A 10019-nucleotide genomic window follows, 5' to 3' on the forward strand; every position below is an offset into this window, starting at 1 on the left:
GAGAAGGCTCCCCAAGGAGACTTTTTAGCTCATTGCCAGCTGCTTGGTTTATTTTTAGTCCCCCCCCCACCCCTCTCTTCTCCTCCCCCCAAACTCCTGCTGAGTTTTTGCCTTTTAAAAACTGGCCGGGGGCCAAAAGCTCCATCAATGTTCCTGATTTCACCATCTGGGAGAGTTTTGATGGGGAGGCACCGACGGGGTAGGCAGGGGGAGTGGGTGGGTGGGTGGGGGAGCCATTTGGGGAGTCCCTCTCCCTGCGCTGAAGCCCCCTTCCCACTAATGCTTCAGCCCAGACACACACACACACACACACACACACCCCATTCACAGGAAGCCACTGGCTGCCCTGCCTCGAAGCGCAATTATCCTGGAAGCGCAATTATTCTCAAATTGGTGTTTGCAAGGAATCCAGTAATGGGCAAAAGGCCCGGCTGGTCCCCTCTGATGAAAGGCATAAAGGGCCTTCAGGAAGGGGGGGGGAGGAGGCTGCAACTTGTGCAAATCTCCTTTACGCCCAGTTTGCAATTCTTTTCTCTCCTGGGACAGCGAGCTGCTGGAAGATCTGGAGAGGAACACGAGTGCCCACGCAATTGCCGACTGCTTTGTGCAAAGGGTAAGTGTCTGACTTCCTCTCCTCCTCCTCCTCCTCCTCCTCATCCCCTCCCCTCCTCTTCCCTCGCTCCTTCTCCTCTTTCTCCCCCTTTCCTCCTCCACTTCCCCTTCTCTCCTCCTCCTCTTCTCCTTTTCCTCCTCTTTCCCTCTTCCTCCTCTTCCCCTTCTCTCCTCCTCCCTTTCCTCCTCCTTCTCCGCCTCCTTCCTCCTTTCCCCTCCTCCCCCTCTTCATCTTCCTCCTCCTCATGTTTTCATCCCATCTGTAATAATTGCAATCAGAGTGTCACAACCTCCGTTAAGATGGAAACGCCCAGAATTTCCCAGCCGCTATGCGATGCGTGGACTTTACTTCCCAGAATTCCCCAGGAACAATACGGTGTGTGGACTTTGCCTCCCAGAATTCCCCAACGCCGTGTGGATTTCAGCCCTGTGAATTCCCAAGCCGGGCTGCGTGGACTTCACCTCCCTCCCAGAATTCCCCAATCACCACGGCAGGGCTGGCTGGAGAATTCTGGGTGATGAAGTCCCTACATCATAAAGTTGCTGAAATTGAGGAATGCTGGTTTAGACCGTCTTGGGACCCCCGAGATCCATTGGGGTCCTCATCTGCTGGGCAAAGCTGAACTAATCTGTGTTCCAATTTTGGGGCACCCCGCAGATGTTGCTCTGACTTTGCAGATGTTCCAATAAAAAAGGCAGGAGGTGACTTCTGCTCAGAGACTGACACGGGAGTCGGTCCTGTGCAGATGGAGATTTGGGGTTTCCTGGAATTAAACATGGTTAGTGGGATTTTTGGGGGGGGGAGGGGAGATCCAGCCGCTCTCTCCCTGTCGCTTCTGGATCAAAACTCCTGCCTGGCCAGGGCAGATGCTGGGATTTGAGAAGAGGGGCGAAACCCTCGTCAACGTGGCCTTCCTAATAGCAGGCAGAGGAACCGGCTTCCCCTTGTGGACTGCAATGCATCTAATGTGGTTTCGTTTAATTTTGCAGAGTGAAGAATTTGATATCTACACTTTGTACTGCATGAACTACCCCAAGTAAGTACACAGGGCTTTACAAATCAATGACGCACGGATCTCCTGCTTTCCCGTGCGATTTTCTTTTTCTTTTTTTTAATTTTTTTTTATTATTTTTCATTTAAAAAACACAAACATAAATCTTTTATCACAATATCAACCAAAGAGAATAAAGCTAAACAAAACATTCACAGACGTGTCCGGTGTACCCCTCCCGCACCAGCCTCTTCCACTTACCACTCCTTCCTCCTCTCATTCTACCACCACTCCTCCTTCCTCCCTCTTTCCTACCTCCCTTCCTCACTCAACCATCCCGTCCTATGCAGTTGGGGTATCACCGGACACCTCCTTAAAAAAAAAAATCATACATATAAATCTATAATACAAACCTACCCTTTTCCCCCCTCCGCCCCCCCAGGACTTCCCAAAGCTAATCTAGGAAGTAAACACAAAATAATCAAAATCTATTCACAATTACTCCATATTACTACACACTAGTATAAACTTGCTATGACTCTAAAATAACATTAAGATACATACAAAATTTTTTTTAAAAAAAAACATCTTTTGTTAATCAAAAGCTACATAGTAATTTTTCAATTCATACTTTCTCTGAATATAATCTATCCATCTTCTCCACATTGAGATAAATTTTTCCTGAGAATGATCCTTCAGGTATCCCGTGCGATTTTCAGCACCATCTGGGTTTATTTTTCCCCATCCTCTAGTCCAGGAGCGTCCAAACGTGGCCACTTTAAGACCTGCGGACTTCAGCAGGACTGGCTGGGGAATTCTGGGAGTTGAAGTCCTCAGGTTTTAAAGTGGCCGAGTTTGGAGATCCCCAGCTCTAGTCCCTCTAGCAGTATTTCTCAACCCTTCTCGTTTTAAAAGTTTGGACTACAACTCCCAGGATGCCCCAGCCAGCCAGGCAAAGTTATCAATGTGCATCTCTCCTCTTTCCTCTCCTCTCCCCATTACCAGCTCCGTCTCGGTGCTCCGGCAGTGCATGGAGGATGACTCCCTGGCGAAATTCTTCCGGGAGAGGCAGGCCACTCTCTCGCACTCGCTGCCATTGGAGACCTACCTTCTCAAGCCGGTCCAGCGAATTCTGAAGTACCATCTGCTGCTGCAGGTGAGTGGTGCTGCTTCGGGCTCTTTGGCACTCTCCGAGCTGAGTTGGTTTTCTTACAGACATTTCATGACCCAACTTGGTAATATCATCTGTTATTTCTGAGGATGGGATTTGCTCCCTGTTTCTATACAATATCTTGCCTTGCAGTCTATGCAGCTGATACCCGGGTAAGCAGGGATTAATACCAGACAAACAAACAATCAACAGAATAGAATAGAATAGAATAGAATAGAATAGAATAGAATAGAATAGAGAAGAATAGAATAGAATAGAATAGAATAGAATAGAATAGAATAGAATAGAATAGAATAGAATAGAGAAGAATAGAATAGAATAGAATAGAATAGAATAGAATAGAATAGAATAGAATAGAATAGAATAGAATAGAATAGAATAGAATAATAGAATAGAATAGAATAGAATAGAAGGAATGAAGAATAGAATAGAATAGAATAGAATAGAATAGAATAGAATAGAAGGAATGAAGAATAGAATAGAATAGAATAGAATAGAAGGAATGAAGAATAGAATAGAATAGAATAGAATAGAATTAGAATAGAGCTGTTTCTCAGATTCCCACTGAATGAACGTCTCTCGTCTCTGACTCCCCCTCCCCAAATCTGGTTTCTCTACCCAGGAACTGGCCAAACATTACGACAAGAGCAGTCCTGGCTACGACTCGGTGGAAGAGGCGAGCATCACCATGACGGCCGTGGCTTGGTACATCAATGACATGAAGCGGAAACAGGAACATGCCAGCCGGCTGCAGGTACGGGGGGGGGCTTCCTGGCAACGGAAAAGAATCCGTCCTTTGGGATTTGGGAAGGGCCCGCTCACCTGGGCGGCTTTAGCCCATCTGCCAGGGGGAGCAAATTGGCATCCCGTGCTCAAGTCAGAACTCCTGGAGGGGAGTGGGAACCATTCATGTCTTTGTGGGGTCCTTGGGGGGTTTTCTGGCAGACGTTTCATGATCCAGCTAAGTGGCATCATCAGTGCTAGGAGGGAGGGGGGTTTGTGGAGAGGAGGAGAGGGAGAAGGGAGGAGGAGACATCTCAGGACCCAACTAGGTGGCGTCATCAGTGCTAGGAGGAAAGGGGGGTTGCTGTCTGCGAGTAAGCTACTTGTAAATAAACAGGGAACATGGACCATAAAGCCTCCCCAAATCCATGTTGACCCCTTTGTAAGCTGAAATCTCCCCGCCTCTTTGCCCCTTCTAGGAGATCCAGGGATTGCTGGCTGGCTGGACTGGTCCAGAGCTGGGGGCCTTTGGGGAGCTGATCCTGGAGGGTCAGTTCCGGGTGCCGCGAGCCCGCAAGGAGAGGGTCTTCTTCCTTCTCAGCAAGGTCCTGCTGATCGCTAAGCGGCGCGGAGAGACCCTCGTCTACAAGAGCCACATCTTTGTAAGGGGGACCAGGGATTTGGGGGAGGAGGGGATTGGGACCAGTTAGCCCTGTGCTTCTCAGTCTTGGCAATTTTAAACTGGGTGGACTTCAACCCCCAGAATTCCCCAGCCAATCATGCTGGCTGGGGAATTCTGGGAGGCGAAGCCCATGCAGCTTAAAGCTGCGTGCTGGCTGGGGAATTCTGGGAGTTGAAGTTCTCAAAAGTTCCTGAGGCTGAGTTAGATTTTCGGGGCATCCTTTCCAGTGAGGTTCCCCTCTGACTTTACAGTGCTGCAACCTGGCGCTCCAGGAGAACACCAAGGACCCCCTCAGCTTCAAAATCTCCGACCTTTCCATTCCCAAACAGCAGCACACCGTCCAGGTGAGGCAACCGGCTCCTGCAGCAGCTGATTCGGGAATCCTTACAAGGCCGTGAACCTTAAAAAGACGGTTCCCCACAGAAAGTCTGGCCTCAGATGTCAGTCAAATGGGTGTAGAATGCCTTTCTTCCTGGGAAATCAGAGGGCGGGGAAAATTCAGGTTTTTCCTCACGGGCAGCTCCCAGGACGCTGCAGCCGTCGTAAACACGAACCATTTGCCAAACCTCTGAATTTTGATCCCTGGGAAGCTGTGACGGTCGTAAGTCCCTTTTTTCAGTGCCGTCGTTACCTTGAAGGGTCATTAAACGAATCATTATAAGTCGAGGACTACCTGTAGATCTTTCTGGAATCCTGGGCTGTAGAAATGCCCTCCACCCCCTCCTTTCTCCACTGTTCCAGGTGAGGAACCAGGAAGAAAAACGACTTTGGATTCATTATCTGAAACGTTTGATTGTAGAGAATCACCCGGCATCCATTCCCCAGAAGGTACTTGGGCTCTTGATGCAGAGGGAAAGCTTGTATGGATAGTCCTCAACTTACAACCATTATTTGGGATTGGAAATCTGGCTGTAAGTCATTGCGCTTACAAGTCAAGGCAGCCACGTGGTCGGACCTGTTTTTTCAGCAGTTTTCATGGCATATTAAGCATATGGCGTAGTCATTAACTGGAACCCAAAACAGGGTCATGTGATGGGGCTGCATGAGATTTTAGGATGGCTGGAAGAGCCTCACAGGCCGTAAATCACCCACTCCAAGGTTGTTGTAATTCGGAATAGTCGTAAAACAATCAGTCATAAGTCGGGGACTACCAGGGTTTTTCAAACTTGGCCACTTTAAGATGCGTGGACTTCAACTCCCAGAATTCTTACTCCTGGATGCTTTCTTTCCCTTTCCAGGCCAAGCAAGTCCTCTTGGAGAACAGCTTCCAGGGTAAGATTGGTGGTGGTGGGGGTTCGCCGGGCTCCGACCCCATTCCCAGAACGTCGCTCCAGCCACCTACTCCGGAGTGGGAGGGCATTTGGCCACTCGCTGCCCGAGTGACGGGGTTCTCCACCTCTCGCCAGGCTCCCCAGATGTGGTCTTCAGCCCCGAGACCCCCAAGAAGCCCCTGCCTTCTCCTCAGCTGGACGAGTCCAGGGCCTGCATTCGGGGTCGGCGGCAATCAGGTGAGAGAGGGGACCAGGGATCGGGCTGTGATGGGCAGGCTCTATTATGGTTGAATATTGTAAATATTGAGGAATACCTGTTAAATCGGGCAAACCATTTGCATCGTGTCGTTATTTCAGGAGGTGGGCTTAAAGTGGAGCTGGCTGTCCTAGGACCATCCTCACCGGGGAGGGGAGGTCAGGATTCGAACTCAGACCTTTCTCTTGCAGAGCCGCCCGAGTCCATGTACAGTCCCGAGAGAGTCCGGCGGAGCTGCCCCATTTTACAGCTGGAGAAAAGCGGCTCTTATCGCCGGGGCCGCCGGCGGTCAGGTGAGCTTACCTGGAGAAAGGGGCGTGGCTGCACCAGGTGGGTGGGACTCAAGCGAGCATCCTCGGGCGGACCAGCCGTTCCCAAAGTGTGATGCGTGTTCTGCAGAAGGACACCAGGGGGCGCCAGCGGGCCGTGAGAGACCTGCTCATCTTCCATAGTCAGAAGTCCCGATTGGTCACTTAGAATAAAGCCGGGGCAGCCGGTCAGTTGCGTGAGGCTACCAAATGGGCCTCCGAGCGGAAGCTGATCCACATAGCGTCTGGCTGATCCGGATAGCGTCACTGGAGAAGCATCAGCCTGGCCTTTTTGGGTGGTGTTTCTCAACACTGGCTGAGGAATTCTAGGAGTTGAAGTCCACCCATCTTCAAGCAGCCAGGGATGAAAAACGCTGCCTTAGATCAGGGGTCTTCAAACTTGGCCCTTTTATGACTTGTGGACTTCAGCTCCCAGAATTCCTCAGCCAGGCAGTGCCTGGCTGAGGAATTCTGGAAGTTGAAGTCCACAAGTCATAAAAGAGCCAGGTTTGAAGACCCCTGCCTTAGATACTATACAGTTAATCCTCAATTTACAGCCATTTCTTTAGCAGATATTCAAAGTTACAATGTCGCTGAAAAAAGCCACTTATGACCGATCCTCACCCTTATGTCCATTGCAGCGTCAGGTGATCGCCACTGGCGACCTCCTCCGCCAGCTTCCCAATGGGGAAGCCAGATTTGCTGAATGACCCAATTCCCTTAAGAACGGAAATCTGAGTGCAATTCACTTAACGACCGCCTAGCTTAGCAATGGCGATTCTGGTCCCAATCGTTGTCATAACTTGAGGACTAACTGTAGTTACAATACCCATTTTTCCCTACCGAGCCGATGCTGCCTTAACAATTCAGAAAGGTTTTATTCTTTTATAAAACAAATATTCTTTAACGCAAATTTAGAGACAAGTTGATTTAACCCTAACCCTGATGCTAACCATCATACTAACTCTAACCTTGTTACCCCCTTACAGAACCAGCCAAGGAATCTCAGCTCATATTTCATCCATCGAGTAAGACCTTTTCTCCCCCCCACTTAATTCTGGGTGGTTATTTGGGGTGGGGGAGTTTGCTGTCAGGTCCCCACGTTGTTGGCGTTTTGCATAGTGTCGGTAAAGTCACACACCCAGGACTCCTGTCACATGGCTTTGCGGCCTGAATTGTGTCCTCTCGTCTAATGTTGTCCAGGCAGTCCTTGACTTAACAACAGTTCATTTAGCGACCATTCAAAGTTACGACGGCGCTGAAAAAAAGGACCTAGGACCATTTTTCAGAGTTACAATCTTTGCAGCATCGCCGTGGTTCCATAATCAAAATTCGAGCGCCTGGCAACTGGTTTATACTTATGACCGTTTGCCGTCTCCTGCGTCACGTGATCCCCTTTTGCGACCTTCTGTCAATGGGGAAGACAGACTCACTCAACTGCAGTGATTCACTTACCAACTGCAGCAAGGAAAGTCATAAAATGAGGCAGATCTCACTCAACAAATGTCTCGCTTAACGACGGAAACGTTGGGCTCAACTGTGGTCGTACGTCGAGGACTACCTATAAAAGGCTTCGCACATACAGATAGTCCCCGACTTACAGCCGCAGCTGCACCCGGAACTTCTGTCGCTAAGCGATGCAGCTGTTGAGGGAGTCGCGTCCTCTCCCGCTGCAGCCCTTAAGTAAATGACCTGGTCCTCAAACAAGTCCAGCCTCCTCCACTGGCTCCACTTATCGGAATCCAGGGAAGGTCACAAATGGAGATCAGACGACCCCGGGACACTGCAGCCGTTGTAGAGACAGGCCGGTTGCTGACTGCCTGGATTTTGAAGGCCTAACTGCCGTGGTCACAAGTGCGAGGACCGGCCATAAGTCGTTTTTCCTTTGCTGAACTGTGAACGGTCGTTAAACAGATGGTCTTAAACTGAGGACCACCTCTTTCTTCCAAAAGCCAGGTTAGAAGAGGTAAAAAGGAAGCGGGCCGTCCTGTGGCCTGCTAGAGCAGGGATAGGCCACCTTGGCTCTTTTATGACTCGTGGACTTCAACTCCCAGAATTCCTGAGCCAGCATGGAAACCTCTCCCTTTCCCCTCAGCATGGCTGGCTCAGGAATTCTGGGAGTTGAAGTCCATGAGTCATAAAAGAGCCAAGGTTGCCTACTTCTGGCCTAGGCCTAGGCCGCTTTATGACTCGTGGACTTCAACTCCCAGAATCCCTGAGCCAGCATGGCTCTGCTTGGAAACCTCTCCCTTTCCCCTCAGCATGGCTGGCTCAGGAATTCTGGGAGTGGAAGTCCACGAGTCATAAAAGAGCCAAGGTTGCCTACTTCTGGCCTAGGCCTAGGCCGCTTTATGACTCGTGGATTTCAACTCCCAGAATTCCTGAGCCAGCCTGGCTCAGCTTGGAAACCTCTCCCTTTCCCCTCAGCATGGCTGGCTCAGGAATTCTGGGAGTGGAAGTCCACGAGTCATAAAAGAGCCAAGGTTGCCTACCTCTGGCCTAGGCCTAGGCCGCTTTATGACTCGTGGATTTCAACTCCCAGAATTCCTGAGCCAGCATGGCTCAGCTTGGAAACCTCTCCCTTTCCCCTCAGCATGGCTGGCTCAGGAATTCTGGGAGTTGGAGTCCATGAGTCATAAAAGGGCCAAGGTGGCCTACCCCTGTGCTAGAGGAACAGGATGGCCTCTTCCTGGCACGGAAATGTTGGGGACTTTGCCCCAACAGCCAGGACCTCCTCCAGGTCTGCTCAGCTCTCGTTTCGTGACTCATTCCCAAAATATATATATATATCTATGTTTTTGAGATTAAGAACGGATCTGTGATGGTGCAGCCCACTTTGTTGCCTACAACTCTGGAGTGCCATGATTTTCCAGAGAATTATAAACCCCTGGTGATCTAGTGAATTGGGCTGCAACTCGTAAAAAACTCTGCCAAAGTGGCATTGCTCCAACAGATTGATGCAACAATTTCCTTCATCCGATACTGAATTTCCCACGAAAAATGAAACGCCTCTGATGTGAATTTTCTCTCTCTCTCTCTCTCTCTCTCTCTTTCCTTCTCTTTTCTCTCCTGTCTTCGTCTTTTCCCTGCTGGGACCTTTCCAGATGTGGCCAGGTTAAAGGTGAGTTTCCCAGGTGTGACCTATGGCTGTTCCTGGGGGGGGGACATTTCTTGTAGGAAGATGTTTGATTTTATTCATTTTACATTTATCTATTTATATGTTTATATTTTTCCTTTTCCTTTCCTCCGTTTTGTCCCGAGAAACTAGCCTTCCAGAAATTGGTTCACATGAGGGAATAGAAAGCAATGTAGATAACGATATATTTTTTTTAAATGGATGTTTATAATAGAATAAAACATGGCAATTCCAAAGATGAGCAGTTGAACTTCTAGCAAACAGGGAAGACCACGGTGACCACTTAATACCTTGATTTAGTTCTAAGTTCAGCGGCTTAGACCTGAGAAGAAGAAGCAGGAGAAGACAAAAGAATAAGGACCGAGCCTAGGCTATTGTAAAAATCATGGAATGAGGCGAGGGAATTACACCGTAAAATTTTATCCTCTTTTCTCAGAGGTTACTATGTAACTGCGAGTGTATCGCTTTGTGACTACGTAGGGATTCTAGGCTGATGCCTCTTTTCACTCCGCCCCCCTGGCTCTGCCATTCCTTCTCCTACACCAAGGGTCTGCAACCTTGGCAACTTTAAGACTTGTGGACTTCAGCTCCCAGAATGGCTGAGGAATTCTGGGAGCTGAAGTCCACAAGTCTTAAAGTTGTCAAGGTTGCAGACCCCTGTCCTACACCCTCCTTCTTTGCAGCACGCGGACAGTGAGGGAGACCTCTTCCCCGCCAGCGAGCCCCTCCACTCCTCCAGCAGCTCCTGCACGCTGGCCTCAGCCAAACTGGAGGAGGATGCCGAACCCTCGGACCTGGAAGCAGAGGAGGCCGAATTCTCCCTGGCACAAGACCCTCTCACCACGAACCTCTCCATCACCGAGGAGAT

At 49.6% G+C, this 10019-nt stretch overlaps 1 protein-coding gene across 1 annotated transcript; it reads left to right on the forward strand.

The window, feature by feature from the left end:
* Window positions 1-550: 550 nt before the first annotated feature.
* Window positions 551-9975, forward strand: LOC107300737 (pleckstrin homology domain-containing family G member 2-like; the record flags this gene model as incomplete). Its single annotated transcript, XM_015830037.1, has 12 exons — window positions 551-613; window positions 1603-1649; window positions 2610-2760; window positions 3398-3529; window positions 3978-4160; window positions 4432-4524; window positions 4922-5008; window positions 5419-5452; window positions 5587-5688; window positions 5899-6000; window positions 9120-9136; window positions 9835-9975. Coding segments are annotated over exons 2-12 (1056 nt in total), but the record flags the coding sequence as incomplete, so codon positions are not given.
* Between the last annotated feature and the right edge of the window lie 44 nt (window positions 9976-10019).

Source organism: Protobothrops mucrosquamatus, unplaced genomic scaffold (genome assembly GCF_001527695.2).
Source record: "Protobothrops mucrosquamatus isolate PMUCROS unplaced genomic scaffold, P.Mucros_1.0 scaffold8229, whole genome shotgun sequence".
NCBI lineage: Eukaryota > Metazoa > Chordata > Lepidosauria > Squamata > Viperidae > Protobothrops > Protobothrops mucrosquamatus.